The sequence below is a fragment of the Sus scrofa genome, unplaced genomic scaffold, assembly GCF_000003025.6.
Source record: "Sus scrofa isolate TJ Tabasco breed Duroc unplaced genomic scaffold, Sscrofa11.1 Contig1947, whole genome shotgun sequence".
NCBI classification, from domain to species: domain Eukaryota; kingdom Metazoa; phylum Chordata; class Mammalia; order Artiodactyla; family Suidae; genus Sus; species Sus scrofa.
In genome coordinates, this window is record NW_018084985.1 from 12,684 (window position 1) to 27,323 (window position 14,640).

At 40.3% G+C, this 14,640-nt stretch overlaps 1 protein-coding gene across 1 annotated transcript; it reads left to right on the forward strand.

Annotated features, from left to right (window-relative positions):
* Positions 1-5,973: 5,973 nt before the first annotated feature.
* On the forward strand, positions 5,974-6,918 carry LOC110258380 (olfactory receptor 502-like). Its single transcript, XM_021081670.1, has one exon. It carries the CDS (start codon positions 5,974-5,976, stop codon positions 6,916-6,918), a length of 945 nt encoding a protein of 314 aa, XP_020937329.1.
* The last annotated feature ends 7,722 nt before the right edge of the window (positions 6,919-14,640 follow it).

Sequence of the window (14,640 nt, forward strand, 5' to 3'; positions counted from 1 at the left end):
AAATATTTTTTGTTCTTGTTCTGTGAAAAATGCCCTAGGAGTTCCTTTCGTGGCACAGCAGAAATGAATCCAACTGGAGTCCATGAGGATGCAGGTTCAATCGCTGACTTGCTCATTGGTGGGGGAACGGGCATTGCAGTGAGCTCTGGTGTAGGTTGCAGACATGCCTCAGATCCCACCATTGCTCTGACTGTGGTGTAGGCTGGAAGCTGTAGCACCTATTCGACCCCTATCCTGGGAACTTCTATAAGCTGTGGGTACAGCCCTAAAAGGCAAAAAAAAAAAAAAAAAAAAAAGAAAAAAGTTCTTGGAGTCTTGTAGGGTATGCACTGAATCTTCAGAATGCCTTTGGCGCTGTGGTCATTTTAACAGTAATTTTCCTGTCCATGAACGTGGCATATCTTTCCAACTGTTTGTGTTGTCTTCAGTTTCTTTCATAAATGCCCTATGATTTTCTGAGTCTGTTTTATTCTTGAGGTAGGTATTCCTAGGCATTTTATTCTTTTTCATGTGATTATGAATGAGGTTGTTTTCTTTAATTTCTCTTTATAATGGTTCATTATTAATGTATAGAAATACAGAGTTCCCACTGTGGCAGAGCAGGATTGGCCGTGTCTTGGGAGCACTGGGGTGCAGGCTCAGCCCCTGGCCCACAAGCTTGGTTAAGGATCCAGCACTGCCACAGCTGCTGCTTAGGTCACAACTGTGGCTTGGATGTTATCCCTGGCCCAGGAACTCCGTATGCCATGGTGCAGCCAAACAAAGAAAAATAAATAAATACATGCAAGAGATTTCATTGTATTAATTTTGTATCCCACAACTTTACCAAATTCATTGTTGATCTTTAGGTGTTTTCAGGATTTTCTACTTACGTAATCATGACATCTGCATAAAATAGTGACACTTTTACTTCTTTCAAATTGGATGCCATTTATTTATTTAATCTATTTATTTATTTGATGCTGTGGTTGGGGCTTCCAATAACATGTTGCATAAAAGTGGCAGGAGTGGGCATCCTTGTCTTGTTCCTGATCTTAGAGGACGTGCTTTCAGCTTTTCTTCACCAGGTATGATATTAACTCAGGGCTTATCACATGTGGCCTTTATTATGTTGAGGAATGTGCCCTCTCTACCCCCTTTTAGAGAGGTTTTATCATAAGCAGATATTAAATTCTGTCAAAAGATTTGTCTACAACTATTGAGATGATTATATGATTTTTATTCTTCAATCTTTAATGTGCTATATTACATTGACTGATTTGCAGGTATTAAAAACCTCTTACATCCCTGAGATAAATACAACTTGACCACAGTTTATGGTGATTTTAATACATTGCTGGACTCAATTTGCAAATACTTGGGGAATGTTTGCATCTATGCTCATCAGTGATTTTGACATAATTTTCTCTTTTCTGTTATTTTGTCTGATTTTGCTATCAGGTTGATGGTTGTCTCATAGCGTAAGTTCAGAAGAATCCCTTTCTCTGCATGTTTTTAGAATAGCTTCAGAAGAATAGGTGTTAATGCCTGTAAATATTTGGTAGAATTCACTTGTGGAGACATCTGGACCTGGTTTTATGTGAGGAGGTTTTTTTTCTTTTTTTTTTCTGAGTCAATTACATTACTGGTAATTGGTTTTTTCATATTATCTGTTTCTTCCGGAATCGGTCTTGGGAGAGTTACATTTCTAGGATTTGCCCATTTTTTCTATGTTGTCCGTTTTATAAGCATGCTATTGTTCCTAGCATTCTCTTATAATCCTTTGTATTTCTGTTCATTGCAATTTCTTCTTTTATGTTTCTGATTGTATTCATTTGCCCCCCCCCAACTATGACTAAGTGCTTACCAATTTATTTTAATTTCAAGAACCAGCTATAAGTTTCATTCATCTTTTTTTTAAGTTTCTATTTCATTTATCTCTCTATTATATATATATGTAATTGTTTTAAATTGCTAATATCAATATGAGACATATTTTAACAACCATGTATTTGTACTCTACTCTGTACATGGTTCTGATTTTTGACATCATGTTTTGCATCTAGTTGTTTTGTTTAAAAACCTGTTACACAAAACTATTGTAGATATAGACAATTTTACTACTTTTTTTTCTTTTAAGCTTCCTACTAGTTTTGGGCATGGATGATTTCCTAACTCTTATGTATGCTTGCCTTTCCTGATGAGTTTTCTCCTTTCATAATTTCGTATTTCTAGCTGTGACTTTTTTTTTCCTTAGAGAAGTCACTTTACTATTTCTCGTAAAGCTAATTTAGTGGTGCTTAACTCTTACTTTGGGCTAATCTCTAAAACTTTTGATGGTTCCATCCAATCTGAATGAGCGCACTGCCAAGTGGAGTGTTCTTGGTTGTAGCTTTTTCACTTTCAACACTGTGGATATATTCTGCCACTCCTTTCTCATGTGCAGAGTTTCTGCTGAAACTCAGGTGACAGCATCATGGGCGTTTCCTTCTATATGTGTTGCTTTTCTTTTCCCGCTTTTAGTATTCTCTCTTTGATTTTTGTCATTTTCATTCCAGTGTGCTCTTGGTGTGTTCCTTTCAGGTTGATCCTGTTTGGTTCTCTCTGTGATTCAGACTTGGATGTTTGTGTCCTTTCTCAGGGTGGAGAAAGTTTCAGTTATTCTGTCCTCAAATATGTTCTCAGAAATTTTCTCTCTTCTCCTTCTGGGACTTCTATAACACAAATATTAGTACGTTCGGTGTTGTCCCAGAGGTCTCCTAAGCTGCTTTCATTTCTTTTCATTCTTTTGTTCCGTTCAGAGCTGGCGATTTGCACTTCGGTGTGTTCCAGCCTGCTCTTCCATTCCTCCATATCATTTAGCTTACTGTTAATTCCTTTTCTCATTTCCAGCTATTGTATTTTTCGTGAGTTTGGTTGTTCTTTATATTTTCTAACTCTTTGTTTTAAAAGTACAACTTCTCATCTGGTGCGTCCCCCTTTTTTTTCTGAGTTCTTTGATCATCTTCATGCTCATTATCCTAAACTCTTTTTTGGGTAAATAGCTCATCTCCATTTCACTTAGTTCTTCTGGGATCTTATATTTTTCCTTCATTTGAAGCAACCTCCTCCATCACCTCATTTTGCCTAATTTGCTGTTTTTATTTCTATGTATCTGATAGGTTGGTTACATTTCTCAACCTTGAAGAAGTGGCCTTTCAAACAAATGTCCTATATTTCCCTGCAGTACACATCCCTCTCATCATCAGAGCCACAATCTCTAGGGGTGTTACCTATATGGGATTAATGGGTCCTTCTACTGTGACAGGCTACTTTGGGCAGTGTGGTAGACTTGTTGGTCCCTGGCGTGGTATGTTGCATGGCCCTGCCTTGTGCAGAAACTGCTGGTAGTGTCAAATCATGAGGCAGCTGGCATAGAAACAGAGCATACCCAGGGCTAGTACTGAGTTACCGGGGGGAGAGGTCAGGGTCGGGAGATCATACATCTAGTGCAGCCCACTGACGAGCAGAGGTGGTCCTGGGGCCTGGCTGCATGGCTCAGGGGTCGTCCAAGCCCATTCCGACTTGTAGTTCTCCATTTGATTTTCAAGACTTTTGCTTTCTTACTTCTGATATGATAAGTAAAGAAGAGATCTTAACTTCTTTGTTTTTTAAAATTCAACTGTACATCAATTAACACAGACTATTACCACAAAGTCATTAATAGCATGTCTTATAAATATCAAAACAAAACACTTACCAATAAACACACACTGAATAGTTAAATCTAAGGTTATCTTTCTATGCCTGAAGTGTAGTACTGAGAAAGATAGAGTACATCAGAAAGATAAAGAAATCTTGGAATCCATATTTATCCTTATGGCAATTTATTTATATTATACTTTTGATAATTATTAAATGAAAACTATAGAAGCATGTGTAACCACATAGAGAGAAGCAAAAAAATAATTTGACCACTTGAGAATTGAGGGAATTTGAAAGATTAATTGCTTTTGTGTGTGCACCGAGCAGCTCAACATCCCTGTAGAACATAATGACATTGCTTTTGATTTCACATTGGAAGCTCTAGAATCTTCAGAGGTTTATTCCCAAAGGGAGGCATAAATTAAAGATAGCTTTATAACCTCAATCAACAGCATTTGCTACAGATGAATATGTTTTTATTCCAGGAGGTAAGATTTTGGCTTCTGCTAATGAACCTGAGATGTGTATTTTCATTTACCATTTGAGAACATTCTTCCTAAAGCTAGGTCTGTACTCTCAAGTTGGGGAAGAGGGCAGATATAATCAAGCAGTTAGTAAGCAACTTTAGCTGAATTGCTGTTTCTGCCATCAATTTCCTGTGAATAAACAGGCATAGTCCATGACAAAGAGCCCTTGTTTATCTGCCCATAAGGGAAACTCACATGGCCTTTCAATACTCCTCAGACTCAGCATTCCAATATAATGCACATAAATTTACTGTCAGAAATGCTTTGGGCATTTATTGGGGTTTAAACATTTAAACTGAAGATTTAAAAATCAAAAGACACTGTAAATATCTTTGAAGAAAGACTTATGCTCTTTATGGATCTGATGCTTGAGCTTCAGGAGACTAACACAGTAGGTAGAGCTTTAGATATGTTAGAAAATTTGGGATCAGGACCAATTTTAGCTGGGCGATCCTTCTCAAGTTTTAAGCCACACTTCATTCAGGTACATATTATATTTAAACTGATACTTCATGGAGTTCTCACTATGGCTCAGTGGCTTAAGAATCTGCGTGCAGAAGCGTGGGTCACTGTGGAAGCATGGGCTTGATCCCACCCTGGTGCAGTGGGTTAAAGCATATGCCATTGCCACAGCTGTGGCGTAGGTTACAGGTGCAGATTTGGAAACTTCCATATACCATGGGTGTGGCCAGCCAATTAAAAAAATAACAAAATAATATTTCATTCTACAAAAGTCCAATTAGGAAAAATTAATCAGGAAGTGATTAGATTTGTTAGAATAAATGTGTCTTAATTTTGTGTTACATATCATGCTTCCTGCAGAAGAAATTACATCAATATTTCAAGCTACTTCATTCTAACTATTATTTCTAATTAAAGAATATACAATAGATTTACAATGGGAAATTTAATATATAACCCTAATTTGAAATTCATTTTTGTTATCATATCAAGAATATTTTTATTTCTCCTTTAAAAAATCTTAAGGGATAGCTATCATGGAAAATGTACCTAACTAGCTGAGTCTTTTATACATAACTGCCAAAAGGCTTAAAGGATAATCTGTTAACCACTCACTGCAAGGAGTACTGGACTTCATGGTCAGTATTATTTATTGCAGGGTGACTAAAGGAATGGGAAGTCAGAAATTCCTGGGCTTCTTATTCTGACTCTGCCAATTGCTACTTAATCTTGCGCAACTTACATGACCTCCTTAGATTCAGTTTCCTCATTTAGAAATAATAAAAGTTGGTAACATTATTTTATGAAAAAAATATATGGATTACATATATACACATTAAATATATATATACCTACATTAACCTACAGTATAAACACAAAGTTACAAGCATATAAAAATTTTAATCCTATGCTTATGATTTACTGAGCATGTAATCATTGTTAGTTATAACTCAAGACTGTTTTAGAAAACCCTAGACATTTCTTTTCCTTTTTTTATAAAAATAACTGGCCTTTGTTGCTATACTTATCTGTCTTATATTATTAGTTCCTTGACTTTAAATCCATAGTAAGTGCATTTTTGCAAACACTATAATACAAAAGGTAAGAGAAATTACTTCCAGAGGTTTTCAGGCTTTTATGCTAAAAAAGTTTAAAAAAGAAATAGGCTCATAATTGCATATAAATATGAACTGATTCTTGAATATCTTTATTTCTACACACTCCCTACACAAGGATTACATACAATGAGACTATAAAATTTATAATTTATTTGATGAATTTTTCTATCACAGATTCATTTTGGTAGTAACTATGTCATCTCATGGATTCCCTGGGAGAGGGGAACCACACTGCAGTGAGAGAGTTCATTTTATTGGGCTTAACAAATGACCCAACCCTGCAAAGCATCCTCTTCGTGATCATCCTGTGTATCTACCTGGTGACTATATGTGGCAATCTCAGCACAATCATTCTTGTCAGACTCTCTCCTCAGCTCCATCACCCGATGTATTTTTTCCTGAGCCACTTGGCTTTTGTTGACATGGGCTTTTCATCTTCTGTCACACCCAATATGCTTGTAAACTTCCTGGTGGAAAGAAATACCATCTCCTATCCTGGATGTGCCATCCAGCTTATTTCAGGTGCTTTCTTCGGGTCGACGGAGTGTTTCCTTCTGGCTGCCATGGCATATGACCGCTTTGTGGCCATCTGCAACCCACTGCTCTATTCCACGAAGATGTCCACACAAGTCTGTGTTCAGCTACTCATAGTGTCTTACATGGGTGGTTTTCTCAATGCTTGCTCCATTACTATTTCCTTCTTTTTTTTACTCTTCTGTGGACCAAATCGTGTCAATCATTTCTTCTGTGATCTTGCCCCCTTGCTGGAACTCTCCTGCTCTGATTTTACTGTTCCTGCCGTTGTCCCCTCATTTATAATTGGTTCCATCATTGTGGTCACAGTGGTTGTCATAGCCACTTCCTACATCTACATCCTCATCACTGTCCTGAAGATGCCCTCCACTGAGGGAAGACACAAGGCCTTCTCCACCTGCACCTCCCACCTCACCGCGGTCACTCTGTACTATGGGACCATCACCTTCATTTACGTGATGCCCAAGTCCAGCTACTCCACTGACCAGAACAAGGTGGTGTCTGTGTTCTACATGGTGGTGATCCCCATGCTGAACCCCCTCATCTACAGCCTGAGGAGCAAGGAGATTAAGGGGGCTCTGAAGAGACAGCTTGGCAGAAAAACATTTTCTTAGTGCAACCTGTTATTTTGTTGTATTTGATAAGAAGAAACTGAGTGAGTGTGGTTTAACAATATCCATGGTATGTCATTAGTCAAGGTACAAATTTTTAGTAAATGTAGGGAGTGGATTTTCAGATATCTAATTGAAAACCAGAGATCCCTAGTGCCTCATTTTTCTCTTAATAAAATAAAATTTTATTTATAAGTAAGGAAAACAAATTGCCTCTCATGAAAAGATAATTCATCTATTGAAAATCACATTAAACTTTCATTCATGTATTTTCCCAAATTTGTATTCTGCCAAAAATTAGGATTATCATATCTCCAAACCTTTAAGTCTGTGTTCATTTTTAAAAGAAGTTTATCCTGTAATGAGTGTGATAACAAAGGTTTTGAGTGAGTACATTCCAAGAGGAGATGACACGTGGGATCAGACGTTTCTGGAGAGGATCTTGCAGGAAGGTTATCTGTCGAGGAGGGACTTTATGGACCCATGACCTCTGGCCCATGTTCTCAGTCTCTGGCTCCAGGCAGCATAGAGGGTCCGCAGAGAAAGACAGGAGGAGATGTCCCTGACCAACCTGTGAATTCTGGCTGCTCCAAAGATGACTCCTCTGTGGGAATAGGTAGGGTCCCTCAAGTCCTCAGGGACTGAGTGAAACAAATTCTTAGAGTGACGTGCTCGTGGTCAGGTCTGCATCCTGCTCATGAAGCTGGACGGCACTGGATTTTCTCTCCCCTGAATTTCTGACTGCCCCCTGGAGAGCTTGAATCAACATCACATGCTGACGACGACTGCGTTTATTGACCTTCCTGTAACCTCCTTCCTGTTTCAGGCACCATTCTGTCTTTTTGCTGAGACTCTTGAGGCCTTAATCTTCTCACTCATTCATTTGTTCTTTCATATATTCAAAGATTATGCTGAGTTTTCCTATATTGCAGATGTTCACAGGCCAGTGGTAATGTAAGTGACAAGCATCTCATCTATCTGCCTTCATAGAATTTGTCTTATAGCATAAAAATATAGTAAAATTAACCATTTAGTTGTCAGACTATTTAAAAAGGAGGGCAAGAAAAAAGAAGAAAAAAGCGGGAGAGTCATGGAGCTTAACATCCAGGGCAGGCAGTGCCAGTGCAGGTCCCACTGGGAAGATAACATCTGAGCAAGGATGCAGGAGGTGAGGACACTGCCTGTTGGATATGGTGTCACCTGTGTACATTTCTGCAAGTCTACTCTTCCCTCACAGGCATGCAATTTACCTTTGGGGCTTCTGTTCCCATTATTACAGATCTGGTCGTTTGAATCCATCCCATAATGAGCACAACCAAAACCAAAGACTAGAATGTTTAAGAGACTTTAAATATCAGGCAGAGGCTACAGGATACTAAGGAATTGGTTCAGCAGAACTGGGAGAAACCAGAGAACCTAAGACAAATGCTTTCCTCATGAGAAAATGTAAGAGGCCAGAAGGAAATGTTACCCCCCAGCCCTGGATTTAGTGACTTTGTGGGAGGAATATACACCAAAGCCTAGGACGCATTCAGGTGAGAATTCTGACCAATGCTTCTCACGTATATACTCAGGATAATGGAAACCCTCCGTGACGAAGTCTTGCCCAGAAGTGCAGCCCTGGCGAGCTAGAGAGTCTCGAGCCCTGAACTTGGCTGTAAGATGGTCGGGGACAGGTGGTGCCTCAGGTGAACTGAGTGAGCCAACAACCTACTCAAGCCTCAGTTATTCCTTCCCAACCCTAAAACGCAATATCCAGCACCCAGGGAAAAACAATGACCAGCCCCCCCTCCCCCCCCAAAAAAAAACAAGGAACCAAAGATATCGTGGCCAAAAAAACAAGGAACCAAAGATATCGTGGGAGTCAGTGGAAAGAACAGACATTGGAATTAAGATTTACTTATGGGAATCAATAGACACAGACTATAACATTACAACAAAGGTAATTTGAAAATATACATAATCACTGAAAACCAAAACGAATGACCAAGCTGTATACAAAACAATCCCAAGGAGCTCCGTAACTGAAACCCCACATGCCCGCGTGGGCACCAGGCACTTCTCTCTGGGGAACGTCATCCTCACAGGTCTTTAGTGGCTCCCCAGGGACAGCACTGGCAGAGGAGCCATCCTGCCTGGGAAGCCTCAGGATCAGAATTGGGACCACTGTGTCTCATTCCTTGCCAGTTATAGCGTCAGGTCCCTGCAAGCACCATTTCCAGTTGTGAGAATCCCTGCACTCCGAGAAGCATGAAAGCATGAATGATATATTTCAGAAATTGCCCTCCCTGTCTAGATTTTACAGTTAAAGAATAGCTTATTACCTTTTTTTCTTTTTTACAACCAATGCTGCATGCAAAAGAGAAAACATTCTTTTTTTTCTCAAGATTTAGGAGAAATAGAAAGTTCACACATGTTAATTTTGTCCTTAGGGAAACAAGAATTTTGTTAACTTTTGCCATAAGAGGCAAAGGAGGCCTTAAGAAAAGCAACTGTCAGAACATATTCTTAGGATCCATTCTTGACAATTCAGATGACCTACCAAATTTTTGTTTATCAATATCACATTTAGGGTCTATCCAATAAATGCTGTCTAAATGAACGCTTAAATTTAAATTATATTCCTTCTCTCTTTTTGTACATTTATACACCAAAGGGGAGTCACTTTGAAATCAGTCACAATGAGAGATTTAATTATCACTGTTAGGTATTAGCACAATGTTAGGTACCAAGGATTCTTTAATATTTAGCAAACAATAACTTGCAATTAATACATGCCAAGCCCTAGTCTAAGCACATTATATACATTAACTGGTTTATCTTCACAAAAACCAATGAAGGTGTAATATTATTACTGCTTTAAAAATGAATCATCTATTGCACAGAGACATTAAATAGACTGTCCCAAGTCATGCAGCTAGGATGCGGTGGGACCAGCGCTTGAATCCAGAAAGTCTGTGTTCCAGACTCCTCTGTTGAATGGTCACAGCAATCCCCTGATGCTGCTGATATTAACTTACCTCTATTTGCACAGATAATACCGAGTCCTAGAGACAAACAATAGTTTTCCTGAAGGTGTGCTGAGATAGTCAACCGTGTTTCTCGAGAGAGTCCACACACTTGATCTGCTCTCTAAGGCCACAGTCAGTGCGGTGACTTCAGGACTGTTACTGCTCTGGAGGAGCGGGGCAGGGTCCTCGAGTCTAAGCTACTCCTCTGTGTCAGTCTTTTGAACAAACTCTACCACCAAGTAGGTCTAGACTGTGAAGCCTCCACAGCAAGGGTGAGAGGGCAAACCCAGCCTGGTCCCCATCTCTCGGAAGTCAGGGGCAGACCCTTCAATGACGTGATCTGACTGGACGTCTGACCATATGTAAGCACATGTTGACAACAGGCTCATTGGGCATAAGCTAGACGTCCTTATGTGGAGGAATTAAAAAGTCTATCTCTTTATTGTAATCATTGCAGTTAGTGTGTTAACACCAGTCCTAGTTCCATGATCGCATTTCGTAAGGATACTAGAGACATAGAGAAAACCCCAGAAATGTCGTCAAAGACTGTCCTGTATGTATTTCCTGGGTGATAATCTTGTTTACATCATCACCATAGCAATGGAAAGGGGAGGAGAGGTTTTCTGGAATAAAGGAACTCCCAGCCCAGAGAAAATACTGAAACAACTGGGTGAAGCATCCAAATTCAAGACACAGATCTTAAAAGGCCTTGGGTGAGTGTAACGGGGTAACAGCAGTGGAGATGGAAGGCATAAATCTAAGAAGTAATGAAATGAAAAATATTTTTCATATACTGCTGAGGTCAGAGTCAAGAAAATGGGGCAGGTGGGATGATATTGCAGGATGGAGGGTTTCTTCAGGAGGTGATGACAACGTTCCATTAAGAGTCACTCCTGAGTAGCTGACAGGGTCAGTGGAGTCTTCAGCCCTGAGGTCTTGAAAACTACAGCTCCAACACCAATTGTATCTTTCATCTGGAGCCATTTCTTCCCTTGAGACTCTTTTCCTGGAAAGCATCAAGGAGGAGAAATAGCCCTATTTTCAAACCCAGCAAGACCTGCTTTCCTTATGCTTTTTCTAACCATGTCTCAAAAATCAAACAAATCCTTCTACGGTTCATGTATCTCTTCTCATGCTTTAGCACAAGCAGCTATGAGGCCCTAGATGGAAGCTGTTATACTCCTCTTGCAAAGCATCCCAGCCAAATGCAAGAACGTTCGAGTACCCTTTATATTTTCATGTTATCACAGGTGATAATACCGACCAACTTCCTACCAGGACTTAGCAAGTGTCTTCTTGCCTTTAGTCCCTGAGATACTCTCCTCACTATCCTTCAAGGCCACACCATCTCCCTAAGAGCCTTCCAGACGTCACTAAAAGCCCCCACCACCCCACGCCGAGTTTCTTTCTGCTTCTCTTTCAAAGCCAGTGCCACAGGATCTGGGCCTCTGCTACCGCAAACTCTCACTCCCAGGTGTCACACTGGGAGGTGGTGTTCTCTACTGCACACACACTGCTCTAATCCTTGGTGTTTAAAGCAACAGCTGCTTGACTCCAGCTTAGGATGTCGTGATCCAGGAATTGAGGCCAGACTTGGCTCTTAGTCTTGGCTGTGGGACGACTCCAGGGACCAATGCAGGTTGGATCCCTGGCCTGTCATGTTGGGTTAAAGGATCTGGCCTTGCTGCAGTTGCAGCTCAGGTCACAGGTACAGCACGGATGCAACCCCTGGCCCAGTAACTTCCATATGCTGTGGGTGTGGCCATAAAAAATATCACTAGTAGAATTACTATATGATCCATCAATTCCTCTTCTGGTTGTATCCATCCGAAGGAAGTGAAAACAGGAGTCTGAAGAGATATCTGCACTCCCATGATTACGGCAACGGTGTGATATTATTATAGTAGCCAAGATATAAAAACGGCCAAGGTATCAGTCAGAAAATGAATGGATGAAGAAGTTGTGATAAATGTATATGTCATAATGGAATATTGTTCAGCCTCAAGAAAGAAGGTAACCCTGCCATTTGCGACAACATGAATACAGCTCGAAGGCTTTATGCTAAGTGAAATAAGTCAGAGAAAGACTACGACTGTACATTTGAACTTATATGTGGAATCTAAAGAAGCCACACTCATTAAAAAAAACAAAGGATGAGAGGTAGGGGTAACTGAAGAGGTGTTCTGTAAAGGTACAAATTTGGAACTAGCAGATATGCCTAAGTCCTGGAGAGCTAATGCACAAAACTACACTCATTATCTATAATACCAGAGTATAAACTTCAAAGTTTCTGTGTCTAGACCTTAGTTCTTTCACCACAAAAAATAAACTGTAATTATGTGATCTGATAAACGTTGTAGCTGTGCTGCAGTAGAAAACGTCCTGCAACACGTAAATGTGGCAAATCAACACTTTGAACATCTACAGCTTATGCAATCCTGTGTGTCAGTATTTCAACAACAATAAACTTCTAAAATAATATACATACTACAAATGAAACAGAGAACTAAAAATATTTTAGGGAAAAAACGGTTTTCATTTGCAAGTGACTGTAGAATAAAATTTTAATACATTTGGAGTGTAGTTGACGAAGAAACTATGTTACTTTCAGGTATAGAGCAAAGTAATTGGTTCTTCATATACACATCTTGATTCCTATTGAAGAGAATGCCCTGGGCTATACAGCGGCTCCTTGTTACCCATTTATTTCACACATAGTAGTGCCTGTATATGTCAATCCCAACCCACTAATTTTTCCCTCCTGCTCCACATCTCCCCTTTGGTAACTGTGAATTTGATTTCAATTTTTTCCTTTTTTTTTAGCTATTTTAAAGGGCCACACATAAGGCATTTGAAAATCCCAGGCTAGGGGTTGAACCTGAGCTGCAACTGCTGGCCTAGGTCATAGCCACAGCAATGCAGGATCCTAGCCAGGTCTGTGAACTACACCACAGCTCACAGCAAGGCTGGATACTTGATGCACTGAGTGAGACAAGGGATTGAAGCTGCATTCTCATGGATACAGCTTGAGTTTGTAACTTGCTAGCCACAACCTAAACTCATGATTTCAATTTTTAAATAAGTGACCTGACCCTGTTTGGGAAAAGCCTCTTAGGAACTCGTTTGGAAACAAGCAGTTTTAGAAGAAAGCACTAACCATTCTCTCTCTAGATTGCTGCTCCTGGACTTGAGCAGCCATATTCCAGCCTCCAGCCAACCCTGATCCCTTCAGACTTGCCCCCACAATATGAACTGGCCATCTTTCCAGTTACTATCTGCCCTATGTCAGTGGTTTCTGTATACAGACAGACTCTCTGGGTTGTCTCAAGTCTGAAGTCAAGGGGAGATCCTACCAGCAAACAAGGACCTCTGTTCAGTCCTGAATTGGGTTTTTTCTCTACTTGCAGGGCTTATCCTTATGCTTGTGCATAAGGGTATATAGTTCACCACCCCCTATGTTTTTCTCTAATTGTTAGTATATTATGGTGTGTTTCACACTTTGCACCGTTAAAGCTGTCTATCACTTTTTTTATTTCAAAAATCTGAAAAGGTGAGTCTTTTTAGCAAGTAGCGCTGGGAAAAAATGGACAGCCACATGTAAATCAATGAAAGTGGAACACACCCTCACACCATGCACAAAAATAAACTCACAGTGGCTGAAAGATTTAAACATAAGACAAGAAACGCTGTGGACAAGGGCAGAAGAGAACCCAGTTGGACCCCTTACCTCATGTCCTTACTCTAATCCAATGGTTCCCAACTAGGGGCAGTTTTTCCCGTCAGGGGCATTTGGTAAAGTCTGGAAACTTTTTTTTGGCCTTTTAGGGCCGCACCCACTGCATGTGGAAGTTTCCAGCCTAGGGGTCCAGTCAGAGCTACAGCTGCCAGCCTACACCACAGTCACAGCCACACCAGATCCCTGACCCACTGGGCGAGGCCAGGGATGGAAGCCTTATGGATTCTGATCACATTCATTTCCACTGAGCCATGAAGGGAACTCCCTGGAAACATTTTTGATTATAAGAATTTCAGGAAGGGGGGTTTTGCTATCGGCATCCCATGGGCAGAGGCCAGGGATGCTGCCAAATATCCTACAATTGACAGGACATTCCCTGGCCCAAAATGTCAAGAGCTGAGGAACTACATAGGTCAGGAAATCCTACCCTAAATAACCCTGACTCGAATAGTAAAAAATTTAAAGAGGAGCAGTGTGAGGGGTAGACAGAGCCTGATGGGCATCTAGACCCTCCCCAAATTAGAAGGGTGACTCTGGATAAGTCACCACTTCTCCAGAAAACAGGGTAAGTCCCATTTTCTTCATCTTGGCTTTCAGGAGGAAAGGCAACGCAATCAATGGAGCAAAGAGCCAGGATTCTGACCACAGCAATAAACGCATGGTAGCTATTATGGCCAAGAACATAAGTGGGAAATCATATTAAGAAGTGCCTGCAAATCTAAAACACAACACAAATGAACTTATCTATGAAACAAAAACAGACTTACAGACATGAAGAACAGACTTGTGGTCGCCAAGGAGGGTGGAGCGAGGAGTGGGAGTTTGGGATTAGCAGATGCAACTATTATACATAAAATGGATAAACAACAAGGTCCTGCTGCACAGCACAGGGAACTGCGACAAACCACAATGGAAAAGAATATGAAAAAGAATGTATGTGCATATGCATAACTGAATCACTTCGCCATATGGCAGAAA